Source organism: Ammospiza caudacuta, chromosome Z, assembly GCF_027887145.1.
Source record: "Ammospiza caudacuta isolate bAmmCau1 chromosome Z, bAmmCau1.pri, whole genome shotgun sequence".
Lineage (NCBI taxonomy): Eukaryota > Metazoa > Chordata > Aves > Passeriformes > Passerellidae > Ammospiza > Ammospiza caudacuta.
In genome coordinates, this window is record NC_080632.1 from 59,232,463 (window position 1) to 59,245,528 (window position 13,066).

Genomic DNA, 13,066 nt, shown 5'->3' on the forward strand with positions numbered 1-13,066 from the left:
GTTCAGGAAGTTATCACTAAGATTATCTTTACTCAATATAATCAAATGCTATGTAAGCTGGGTTTTTTTCTTCTCTCTGAATGCCATTAATAGAGTTTGAAATATGTTTTCATGGTACAGCAGCTGTATCAACTCTTTGTTCTTTTGGTGTACTGTTCCTACATTTGAGGATTGCGAGTAAAAACATTAATGAAGTAAACAGAGTGCAATGAGTTCCATTGTGCTTCACAAACAAATGAGCTGCTGTATTTAATTCTTTGAGATTGTTCCAGGAATTTGTTTTGAGGAACATATACCTCTGGAAATTGCTTCCACAGATTTTCAGCAGAGGTACTGTGCCTAAGTTTAGCTACTTGTGTTAAGGCATAAAATACTATGGAGAATCATTCGCTTATGGAGATCGAACATGTTTGTTTCACAGTGGAATTACTCTTTCACTCTTTGATGCACTGCACCACCTTCTGCTGCCTTCAGAAGTCTATTACATTTCCAGATCTTGATTCTAAGTTTCTAGGTTTAGCTACAGTTTTTACCTGTCCCAAATCTGTCTTAAAATGAGTGCATGGTCATGGGATATGTGCCTCAATGGCAGAGGGTGTATACTTACACTTCTTATAACTTAAGGCTAAAAAATTTAAGGTAATACTATAACTATTGGGGAGTTATGCATTCAAAAATATTCTCTTGCAATGTTATCTTGCACAGAAAATATGGCAATATAATTATACAATATACAATATAATATACAAACTGAAATAACTTTAAAACCTGTTAACTGGTAGATGGGCAAATATTTAAGTAAAACACAAGATAAGGATCGGATATTAAGCAGCTGAGTTAGGTGAGAAAGTGCAAAACACTTTCCTAGAAGAAGTAGTTATATACCTAAATGAAAGGGAGGGCAGGAAGTAATAGAGAGAATTCAAAGGCTGCACTACTTGTTTGTTTAATTGTTTTGGGCCTTTGATATAAAAAAGACAGTGAAGACACTGAATACATGATAGGAGAAGGAAGAGAAAGGTTACTGGTACTACTAAGGCACATGTAATATTTTGTTTCTACTACTACTACTATTATTACTATTATTATTATTATTATTATTATTATTATTATTATTATTATTATTATTGTTATTATTATTATTATTTAATAATCTATTCTATAGTTTTTAATAATGATGATGATGAGATGATGATGATGATAGTGATGATGATTATGTTGTCAATAGTAAAGAAGTTTAACTGGTAGTGCTAATTAAATCTATTTAACATGAAATTATGCTAGCTGATTTGCTCAGTAGGTTTCTTGGATTATTTAAGATTACCTTTACTCTTGTCGTAGAGAACAGCCTCATCCTCACAAATCATTGGTGAGAAAGCCAGATAACAATACTGGAGAGTGGAGGAACAGGGGAAGAGAATAATTCATAATATGTTATATTGAGTTTGGTCACATCCTGAATATTATGTTCACTTCTGATCTCCAGAGTACAAGAAAGACAAGTAATTACTGGAGAGGGTCCAGATGGGCCAACGCAAAGGTGATGAGGGGTCTGAAGCATGTCTCATGGGGAGAGATTGTAGGACCTGAGCTTGTTTAGTCTAAAGAAGAGAAAACCGAGAGGGAATCTTGTTAATGAACATAAACATCCTGAGGTCATGTGCCAAGAGGAAGGAGCCAGACCCTTTTCAGTGATGCCCAGCAACAGGATGAGGAATAATGGCCATAAAATAAAACCCAAGAAGTCTCATCTCAACATAAGGAAGAACTTCTTTACCATGCAGGTGGCAGAGCACTGGAACAGGTTGCCCAATAAAGATGTAGAGTCTCTGGAGATATTCAAAACCCACCATTGCCTTGGCATGGGAGAAGGGTTGGATCTGCAGAGATCCCTTCCAACCCTAACTATTCTGTGATTTTATGGTATTTTGTTTCAAAATATTAGCTACTTTTTTTCCTCTAGAGATGATAAGGACATGAATATAAAACTGAAGAAAGTTAGAGTAGATAACTCATATGTTAGGCAAACTACAAAAACAGCAACGGGGTGGAAATAGCACTCTGAGACAGACCCTTAATGACTCAGATATTCTGAATTACTTTTAAAAAGGGACTGGTTAATTCTGTACTGGGAGAAAAGATATCAACTGTTGCACTGTGATTCTGCGATGATACTTCACTGTACTTGTACTCAGGGCTCTAATGAATCACCTATGGCTGCCTAAATATAAGCACAAAGTACTTAACACACTTCTCAATACTGCCATTACAGGAGTGGGAGAAAAACCCTTTAAATTTAATCTAATCTTAGTTCTCCTGCAACAGAGACATTATATCTTCCCTTGTTTGTTTGGCACTGGCCCTCAAAGTCAGAAAGTACTGGCTTTAGAAAAGAAGTGCCAAACTCTTCTGATGAGAGATAATTCTTCCCCCTAACCATTTGCTTAAGAGAAAACCAGGATCAATGGATACATCAATGGGGCAGTGTTTACTTTGTTGAATCTCCAGCCTGATGGGTTTCAGATGTTTAAGCTTCCAGTTTCAAATTAGATAGAGGACTTGCTGAGTTCTCTTTTGCACACAGACTTGGAGAAGAAAAGTCAGGCTTTCACTCTCTATCATCGGACTGTGAAGGAAGACCATAGTACGGTAATATTATTATACAATTTTGTACATCAGACATTTGTAAAATATTTTGCTCTTTGTAAAGTTTGTACATCAATAATTTTACATACAAACATCTTGTTAAACCAACCATTTGTTATTATTCTTATATGACTCTATTTTTATGCCTGACTTCTTATAAGAACAGGTAGTAACTCATTAATTCAGTGCTTTCCTACCATCAAATCACATGACATGAGATTAAATATCTGCAAACAGGTTGGTGATAGAATTTTATCAGCACCCTCAATTTTCTGCTGATATTACAATGGCAGATATTAGGCAGATATTAGGAGGAGTGGGTGATATGCCAGAGGTTTGTGCTGTCATCCAGAGGGATGGAGAAATGGGTTGACATAAAGATTACCTAGTTCAAGAAATACAAACTCCTGAAGCTGGGAACAACAAGCCCAGGCATCAGCGTATACTGGGACCACCCAGCTGGAAAGCAGCTCTGCTAGAAGTCCCGTTGGATTAGATGGTAATCTTCAGTAAGGTTGCTAAAGTAAGCACCCAAGAGTAATAAAATGGTAAAATGGCAGAATTTGGAGTAATAGTCTGTGACAGTGTTCACAAGGGTCCAAGGAAGAGGGACGACACGAGGATCTGACTCCATGTTTCAGAAGGCTTGATTTATTATTTTATGATACATATTATATTAAAACTATACTAAAATAATAGAAGAAAGGATTTCATCGGAAGGCTAGCTAAGAATAGAAAAAGAAGGAATGAATAACAAAAGCTTGTGTCTCGGACAGAGAGTCCAAGCCAGCTGACTGTGATTGGCCATTAATTAGAAACAGCCCTGTGAGACCAATTACCACCTGTTGCATTCCACAGTAGCAGATAACCATTGTTTACATTTTGCTCCTGAGGCCTTTCACCTTCTCTGAGGCCTTTCACCTTCTCAGGAGAAAAAATCCTAAGGAAAGGATTTTTCAGAAAATATCATGGCTACAATGGTCCAAACTTTTAAATTTCTTTTGGGGGGCAGGGTGTGTGCATGTGTGTGTATATGATATGAGATTGGTATTATTAAATACATTACAGAGTTTCTTCCCTATCCCTTCTGGAATTTTATACATGAAAAATACATTGCGGCATTTTGTTCAGATTTGTAAATCTGCTGGTAACATTTGAAATAAAGAAAAGCTTTAATGTTTATAATGTATTTATATGAAAGTATTTATAATGACTTATAAACACATATCTCTAAATACAAGAAACTATAGGATTAGTCTTACAAACAGAATAAATACAACCTCCTTTAATGCTACAGTACTTAGGCATTTTTTATTCCCTTGACAGCTCTTTCCTTTTTAGGTTAATCTCCCAAAACAGTCAGACAACTGGGTCCTCTGTGTATTTCATTAGAAGCATTAGCTTTTCCCTTGCATTTATTAAAAGCTGAATATATTTCACTGAGAATGACTAGATTTACTATTTGTAGGAACTGATATTTCAAAATTGTAAAACAAAACTCAAGGTTGAAATATGTACTTAGGAAAGTACATGTTATCCTCATAAAAACTTCAAGACAGGAGAGAGGACCTGCTTTTCTACTTCTTTTTGCTTTTTCTTTAAAAAGTAATGAGATAGATCAAACCAAACCCATGAAAGACAAAAAATTGAAAGAAAAATTCCTATATTGTTAGATTAGCAATCAGTTATATTCCGAAGTATATGTGTGAACAAGTCTCTCCCTTTTCTATAGTACTAGATTTTATTGAACAAAGAAATGCTTAAGTGATAATCCAGTATTATAGTAAATGTAAAATATAGACAAACACATAAAGCTGTGGTCTTTCATGGGCAAATATTAAACCTTTACAGTTGCCTTTAGAACTAAATGGGAGAGAAAACTGAATACAAAACCCACTAATTCTCTCATCAGTGAGACACAGTGGCATTTTTCTGGAAGATAAGCATAACAAAAAAAAGTTACTGAGGTTTTCAGTAAAAAATAGTGCCTTTGTTCAATGGCATAATAGCTGACAAATGACAGTTATGTAGAACATCAAGAATACTTTGTGTTTTTAGTGGAAATTACAAAGCTGATTTAAGAGTACTCCCAAATAAGGGAATGAGCTAATACATTAACTTTGCTGATGGTTTCCTCTACCGATAGACAGTGTGGGATATGGTTCTGTCAGACAAATGCCAGAGGGGCAGCAGAAAAAAGTCTTAAACACTTTTATATCAGTCTAGTTTTCAGTCCACTCACTTTCTACACAAGAAAACTTCACATACTTCCCCATTTTAACTTCAGTGGAGTAGTTACATTGAGGTATAACCAAGTGTAAGTAGATATATGAAATGTGTATATATGTATAGACATACAATGTATAGACATGTATAAACATGAAGTATGTATAGCCAAGAGCTAAAGAGAACAGATACAATCTTTCTTTGGTGTAATGTGATTTTGTCTGAGTCAGAATGCTTAAAATACAATTCCGTGTATCTGTTGTCATCTATTTTAAGAAATTGCAATAACACTTTTTAATTAAAAAATTTATTCCCACCTTTCAATGATTAAACATGAAGTATTGCTCCTCTTACATGTGGTAACTCAGCATATTCCTCCGGATGTCCAGACTTGCCGAGGACCCCATCGGGGGGACTCGGAGATCCTGGCAATTCTGCCTGGAACACCTGGTGGCTTGATTTTGATCCTTCCAACGAATTGCCAGCTTGGCATGAGGATGTGAAAGCCACACAGGTTTGAATGGAGTAAAAACAAGGTGTTCACAGGGTGAAAATGCAGGTTTTAAGATTTTTTGGTGTGGGGATTATTGGGACAAGATGGAGGAATCAGGGTGTGTCTAGTCTTTCTTCTTTCTTCTTCTTGTTCTCCATTTTCTGCTGTGATGTTGGCACTTGGGGATTGGAGTGCACTGTTTAACATAAGTGATGGGTAGTGGGAATTAAAAGTAAATATGATATACGTAGTTCGTAGTATAAAAAGACGACAGCGCCTCAGGGGCGGTCAGAGTGCCTGTGGCTGCCTTGCTGAGCAGATCTCGGCTGGGCAAAAAGAAAATTTTGTAGATAAGAAATAATAAACAACCTGAAGACCGAAAAAGCGAAGAGTTCAGACTCATTTTTCAAAAGCGCGGGCTGCCTCAGAACCATCCCACACATCTCGGGGCAGAGACAGACAGCCGACCCGAGATTTATGCAACGAGAATCAAGTATTAACTGCCAAGAGAAGAAAATTAACTTGCTATTAATAATTCAAGATATATAATTTTGCTGTTGTTGTACTTCTAATAGGAGGACATAGATTTAAAGCACTTTATCCAGTCTCTTCTTCATCTTCCTCAGTTACCTCCTTTTTATATTCATCTCACAGCTATTCAAATAACCACTGTTTTACATACTGGTTTTAGAGAATCTAGCCTGCTCTTAGAGGAACATTTCAATAGATTTAGTGCCATGTTTCACTGCACAGGATTTGAATGTTTTCACATAAATTAGTTGGGGTTTTTGTTTGTTTGCTTGTTTTTTTAAATAGGTACTTGGACTGAAATAATTCAGTTCTTTTAAAGGAAAGACTGCAATATGGTAGTTCAGATGGAAAATTTGTAAAATTTTTCTTCTAGGCAGTATTTAGGATTATTTCAATCTCTGCTTTTATAACTATCTCTTCTATTGTTTCTATGTAAATGCCAGTAGATATGACATGTGGGGAGACATATTCATGGCATACTACCACGCAGTTTTCATACTCCGAATAAGAGACACACTGATCTTCACTGAAAAAAAAACCCCAACCAAAACCAAAAAGCATAATTATACATTCAGAGGGCATTAGCAATTCTGCAACACGTCCTCTCTAACTATTAGTCAAATTGCATGTGGTTTTCACTACAGAAAGCCTGTAGTAAATCAGATCCTATTTGAAAACAAAGTTGTGAAAGCAGCTTATATCAGGGTGAGACTATAATGCCATTTTATTGAGTGGAAATCTGAAAAGGTTGAAATGTTTCTTAAACACATAGAGGCTTTGGTATTTGGCTTTGCTCTGTGTTAAGTTCTCAAAATATCTGAAAAAGAAAATTCAAGGGACTGAATTCACCTTTTTAATTATGACAACATATTATACTTATATGCAACATGAAAATCAGAACAGAACTAAACTATTTCAAATTAACATAAACATTTATTTTCCAAAGCAAGAGAATCTTAAGCAATCAAAACAATGGTGAGTTGACATTCCTTCATTGTTCCAGATCTTGAAAATATGATGCTCCCACAAGCTTTTAAAATAGTTCAGTATTGACTTCTTTGCATTACTCTGATGTTCCATTGAAATGACTCTTCTAAACTGAGCAGGTCTATACAGTCATACTGTTAGCAGGTCTATACAGTCATACTGCTCCTTATCTTACCTAAACAGGTTTTAAGGAATGACACATTCCATCTGGATTTCTTAGGTTTCTTTCACCCTTCATTCTCCATTTCTATGAGCAGAGGGAATCCGTTCCTGAAAAATAAGATTATTTAGAATAGGTAAAAAAAAATTATCTGTCCCCTCTGCTTTGCTTTGCTGAGACCCTGCCTGTAGTGCTGTGTTCAGCACTAGGGTCCTGATCATAAAAAGGATCTAGATTTGTTGGAGCAAGTCCAGAGGAGGCCACATTGTGGGTCAGAGAGCCATAGCTCCTCTGCTATGGAAACAGGCTGAGAGAGTTGAGGGTGTTTAGCCTGGAAAAGTGGCTCTGGGGAAACCTTAGAGCCCCTTCCAGCACCTAAAGGGGCTCACAAGAACTAGAGAGGAACTGTTGGCAAGGGCATGGAGTGACAGGATGAGGAGGAATGGCTTTAAATTGTCAGAAGGCAGGGTTAGATTAAATATTAGGAAAATATTCTTCAGTGCAAGGGTGGTGAGACCCTGGCACAGGATATCCAGGGAAGCTGTGGTTGCACCATTCTTGGCATTGTTAAAGGCCAGGTTGAATAGGCCTTGGAGCAACCTGGGATACTGGACTATGTCCTTGCCCATGGCAAAGGGGTGGAATTAGATCTTTGAGTTCCCTTTTAACCCAAACCATTTTGTTGCTCTATGATTCCATGAACTGCTGAGTTAACTTTCCATGATCTTGACAATTTTCAGAATTTCTGTTAGCCTTTTTTTTTTTTTAACAAAATAAAGCAATGAAAGCAGTTAACATCAGTGACTTTCTGGATTTGGAGAAGAGTCTGCAATATCAAATTTCTGTAACACTAAAAACTCTGGAGAATGTTAGTACAATTTCTGTTTTCCCAGAATGCAATTTGTGGTTAGTTATTTGAGGTATATATATATATATTTAAATATTTGAAGTATATCCCTTTCTACCTCTCTTTCTGTCTTCTTTAAAACATGCTGTGGAACAATCCATCTCAGAGACACCTCCATTAGCAGAGTACAGCCTATGTGCCATATTGGATACACATGATTATAGGTGAGCTGTTCTTCCTTTAAAATAAAGGTACATAAAGATGGCATAGGTCTCTTGGTGCTATCTTCCAATTAAAAAATAATCACAGCATGGTATTGATTTAAGAGAAAGTTTCCTTTTGAGGCCTGTTTAATTCATCATTATACATGATTCTTAATATCGAAAGATATTTTGCTAATCTGTGCAACAAAACAGCAAAGGAAAATGTAACTCTTCATGAAGGCAGAGGAAGACATGACAAAAAATACAACTGAAGGTACAAAGTATACAAGCAAAGGTACAAAAAAACCCCTAAGAGAACAATGTTTCCCATCTCCCTTCTTCCCCTTCCATTGGAAGAAAGTGTGATAATGGGTTTCATGACACATCTAAGTAACTTTCCTTCTAGGCATGGGTGTGTCTTGGCCCTTCATACCAATTGCTATCACCCTGGAAGGTATTTGAGAAAGCAAGATGGAGACAGGCAGTTCCTACTGCTTTAATATAGTAATTTTTACATCTGAAACATGGTATTTTGTACCCTGTGGCTGGATTAAAGCCTATGATAACAGGATTGCTGTTTTTCAATGAGTCTCAGCAATCTGAGATCTTAAGCAGCTGGCAATGTGCAAAACTCTTGATGTGACACTAATAATAAAGTTTTCATACTGCTGCTTATGGAATTGTTGGTACAGTACTCTCATTGTAGCACTGCATAGCAATTAATCTGAGACCTTACTTCTCCACAGACATCCTACTACTCTCAAATATGCCATATTTTCTGTACCTGACAGGTAGGATTTACTTTAATTTCTTCCTAGAGTCTGATATCCATGATCTTAAGTTAGGTGATAAGGTCTGGTAAAGCTCTAACAAAAATAGTGTATATTTTTGCTATGCTGGCATCCAAACAGAGGGATAGAAAAAGGCAGAATATGGCCAAATGCTGGTATTCACACAAGGAGGTAATGTCAAGCATTCCTGTTGTTCAGGTACTCTATTCCCTGGGAAACAGAGGTGATGCCAATAGGTGGACTGGCCTGTTAGGACAGTAGAGTGGAAGGGTGAGAAAGCAAAGGAGGAAGGAAAATGCAGAATTAATAGATAGTTTGGCAGATGTAACTAAACAAATTTATGTCAATGCAAATTTTCATTCCCACAAGAATACATTATCTGAGTTACAGATATGTGAGTTCAGTTGTAGACTGGAATAGTATCATGTGCACTGCTGTAAATCACATACACAAGCCCATAACTCCTTCAATTATTATCTGCTTTAACTGAGGCATGAAATAGCCAGGCTTTCAAAGGCAAGCCCAATTAAGAGTAGTACCATAGGAGGTGATCTGTCAGTCCTCCACTCCTCTGCTAATACACAAAACCTCAGAAGCACCAATACTAAGAAGCATCCTTTCTGAGTGAGATGGGGCACTGTCTTCTCTTGTGCAGATGTAACATGAGCTAATCTGCTGCTATAGAGAGATCTCTCCCTACAGTGAAAACCAGATTTAAAACATGGAGCAGTAGGCTCAAATACGTACATAGTGAAGACCAGTGAAGACCACTGCCAGCTATAAATCCATTAGAAAGGGACTGTAACCTTGTCTGAAACCTGCCAGTCTGAATTTGTTCCTCTGGGAATTGCTGACCACCATCTGGCATGAATTTCAGCAGAAGCCAGAACCCTTTATTCCCCTCATGGTGCCCCTATGCCCACCTCTTGCAGGGACTAAATGTGCCTATTCCTTGTGTATGCCAAGGCAGCTCCTTGTTTCATTTTTACCATGTACACTGCAATTTCTCATTAGTTAGAAGAATACTAGTATTTAGCCTTTCCTAATTTTCTATTCACTGTGCTAAACCCTTGTTCCGGATTGCAATGCAAGATGTATGCCTGTGGAGAGTTTAGTTCAAGCGTGGCTTAAAGAAAAAGGCCATGAAGCCATGCAATTGAGAGGAAAGTAAAAGGTAGTTGCGAAGCAGTTCCAAAAGCAGTTCCCAGCCTGATTTCTATAAACAATTAGACTCTCTCAGGCATCACTTTATAAACAATAAGGCTCTCAGGCAGTCTTCCCATAACAAGCGAAACACCCTCTCTGGGAAAAGATGGCACCCTGGGAACAGATATGGAAGTTTTGGGAACCTTTCATATCACAGTGGGAACACTGGCTTTATTTTGTGTAAACAATCAACGGTATTGTAAAACAAAAGGAGTGGCTAGAGTTTTCTCTGTTAGCCTATCACGAACCTGGATTTTGGAATATGCATGAAGTTCGTTAACACTATTATTTAAACTGGCTGATCGATCAATAAACTTGAGTTTGATGCATTATAGGATGGTCGTTCTCCCCTCACTTCAACAAATGGTGACACCTGGACGTGATAGCAGACACCACGACGATCGCGAACACCACGGGGATTGCGAACACCACGGGAAGTGAGGACTGGTTCGGGCTCCGAAGCAGCCGGAGCGGCAAATAAGCGCAAAAACAAAGCGGAGGAAAAAGCCGCCGATACGCGCCGTGCCCTGGCGTCCGTATAGACGGGTCCAGCCGATATGTGCGGCCGAAGCCTGGAAAAGCTGCAAAGTGCGCACTTAAAAAGAGGTATGGAAAGGCAAGCCGCATATGAACTTTTTATTACGTTTTTGCAAAAAAGGCAAATTAAGGGAATAGACTTGCAGAAGGAATTGCAAGGTCTTTTGGCTTATGGTCTGGAACGGGGAGTCTTTGTGAATCCCCACACAGTTCACGAGTTGTCGGAATGGCGTAAATTTGGTGATTTATTATGTCAGGCTACGTTAGATGATGATAAAACTGCTAGGAAGACGGGTAAATTATGGCGGGTCATAATTTAACACCGAGCTGTTGCAGTTTCAGGCTGAAAAAAGGGCTGCTCACCAGGCTACTGCCGCTCATGATCGTAACAAAGAAAACGATCAAGACAGGGAGCTTGATAAAGAGTCAGGGACCCCTCTCGGCCCCGCAATGAGGACGGTTTTATTACCAGCCTCACCACCTCCCTCGGCGAGACAGGCTATGAGCCAGGCTGCGAGCCAGGCTGCGAGCCAAGCTGCGAGCCAAGCTCCACAGAGCGCTCTACTATCCGCTTCGCCGCCTCCTTTAACAAGCCAGCCCCCCCTAAGGAGCCAGGCTCCGCAGGGTGCTCCGCAGGGTGCTTTATTGCCCGCTTTGCCGCAGGCTATGCATAGCACTTCTGAGTCTCCCGTATCTCCTGCATCGCAGCAGCCGGGGCCAAAAACGTATGCTCCATTCCCGAAAAGCAATCAGAGCCCTGGGTTGGAAAACGATCGAGCGGCGATGATTGCAAGAGAAAGACGAGATGCGTGGGCAGCTCTGGCCAAAGATGCCGTGGAAAAGGGAGACCATGAGTTGATAAGCTTGGCGAGCGAACTGGCTTGTCCGGTTATTTTCACCCCTCAGGCCGGAGGAGGCATACAGGCTACAATCAGTGCTTTAGACTGGAAGATGTTATCTCAGTTGCGAGCCACTGTTAGCCAGTTTGGTTTTAAAAGCGAACCAGCCAAGCAAATGCTCGATTATATTTTTGACACAAGCATTCTTCTTATTAATGATTGTCGTGGCATAGTTAAATTAATCTTTACCCAACATCAACAATTGCTGTTTAATGCTCATTGGCAAGCGCTCATTAACGAGTGCGTGGCAGTACAAATGCAGCAGGGTGACCCCCTCCATGGCGTCACTGTTAATGAGCTTATGGGTCTGGGACCTTTCCTTCGCACTGAGGCACAAGCTTTAATAGGTCAGGAGAAGTGCCGGGATGCAATGAGGTTAGTCAGACTTGCAATAGAAAGGGTAAAGGAACCAGGAGGGATACCAGTATATATGGGAATTAAGCAAGGCAGAGAGGAATCATTTGGCGCTTTTATTGATAGAGCTGCGGCTGCAATTGAGAGAGCAGGAGTAGAAGAATATATGCACGGGGCCCTTCTCAAACAGTGTGCCATCCAAAATTGTAATTCTGCTACTAGGAACATACTTAATACCTTAGGTGCGAATTGGACTATAGAGGAGGCATTAGAGAGGATGGCTCTCATACCAACCGGGCAGCAGGCTTTAGTGGTAGATGCAATTAAACAGCTAGGAGTAGGCTTGCAAGAACAGACAAAGTCTTCTCAGAGTCAGGTGTTAGCCGCGCTTGCACCTCTCCAAGCGTCAGCCGCATTTGCAGCATCAAATAAAAGGGGCCGCGTGAAATATTTTCGCTGTGGAGGCATTGGCCATACGCGCCAGGAATGCCAGGCTATCAGAATCTGGTGCCAGAAATGCCGTATGGATAATCATCATACAAGCGCTTGTAAATGGAGGTCGGGAAACTTCTCCAGGAGCGCGTATTCCCGCAGCAGCCACGCCCAGACACAAGTTGCCGCTGCAGAAACAACACCACCCCGTGCCTTCAACCCTCCGCAGCAGGGAGCCTCCAGCCCTCCACAGCAGGCAGTCTCCAACCAGCCGCAGCCGGGAGTCTCCAGCCCGCCACAGCAGGGAGCCTCGGCATGGACCTGGCAGCCGCAGTAGACGTAACGCTGATGACTCCGCACCCGCAAAAAATCCCTACGGGAGTCCAAGGACCTATTATTATACAGAACAAAGTGGTGGGTGCGCTACTATTTGGGAGATCTTCTGCATCTATGTTAGGACTGTTTGTTTTACCTGGCGTTATTGACGCGGATTACACGGGAGAGATTATGGTAATGGCTTACACCCCTTTTCCTCCTCTTCAAATAAACAAAGGACAAAGGATTGCTCAGCTGGTACCGCTTGAGCAAATGATGAAAGGAATACAACCCATAAAAACCCAAGAGAGGAGAGACAGTGCTTTTGGTTCTACAGGAGGACTTACTTTGTTAACTTTAAATCTTGCCGAGAGACCCAAGAAAAAAGTAGAGATAGAATTTAACCGACAGAAAAGGTCGTTTTCAGGTCTGCTGGATA

At 39.7% G+C, this 13,066-nt stretch overlaps 1 protein-coding gene across 1 annotated transcript; it reads left to right on the forward strand.

The window, feature by feature from the left end:
- The first annotated feature begins 11,077 nt into the window (after positions 1-11,077).
- On the forward strand, positions 11,078-12,649 carry LOC131571630 (endogenous retrovirus group K member 7 Gag polyprotein-like). Its single transcript, XM_058824409.1, has one exon. It carries the CDS (start codon positions 11,078-11,080, stop codon positions 12,647-12,649), a length of 1,572 nt encoding a protein of 523 aa, XP_058680392.1.
- Positions 12,650-13,066: the final 417 nt, after the last annotated feature.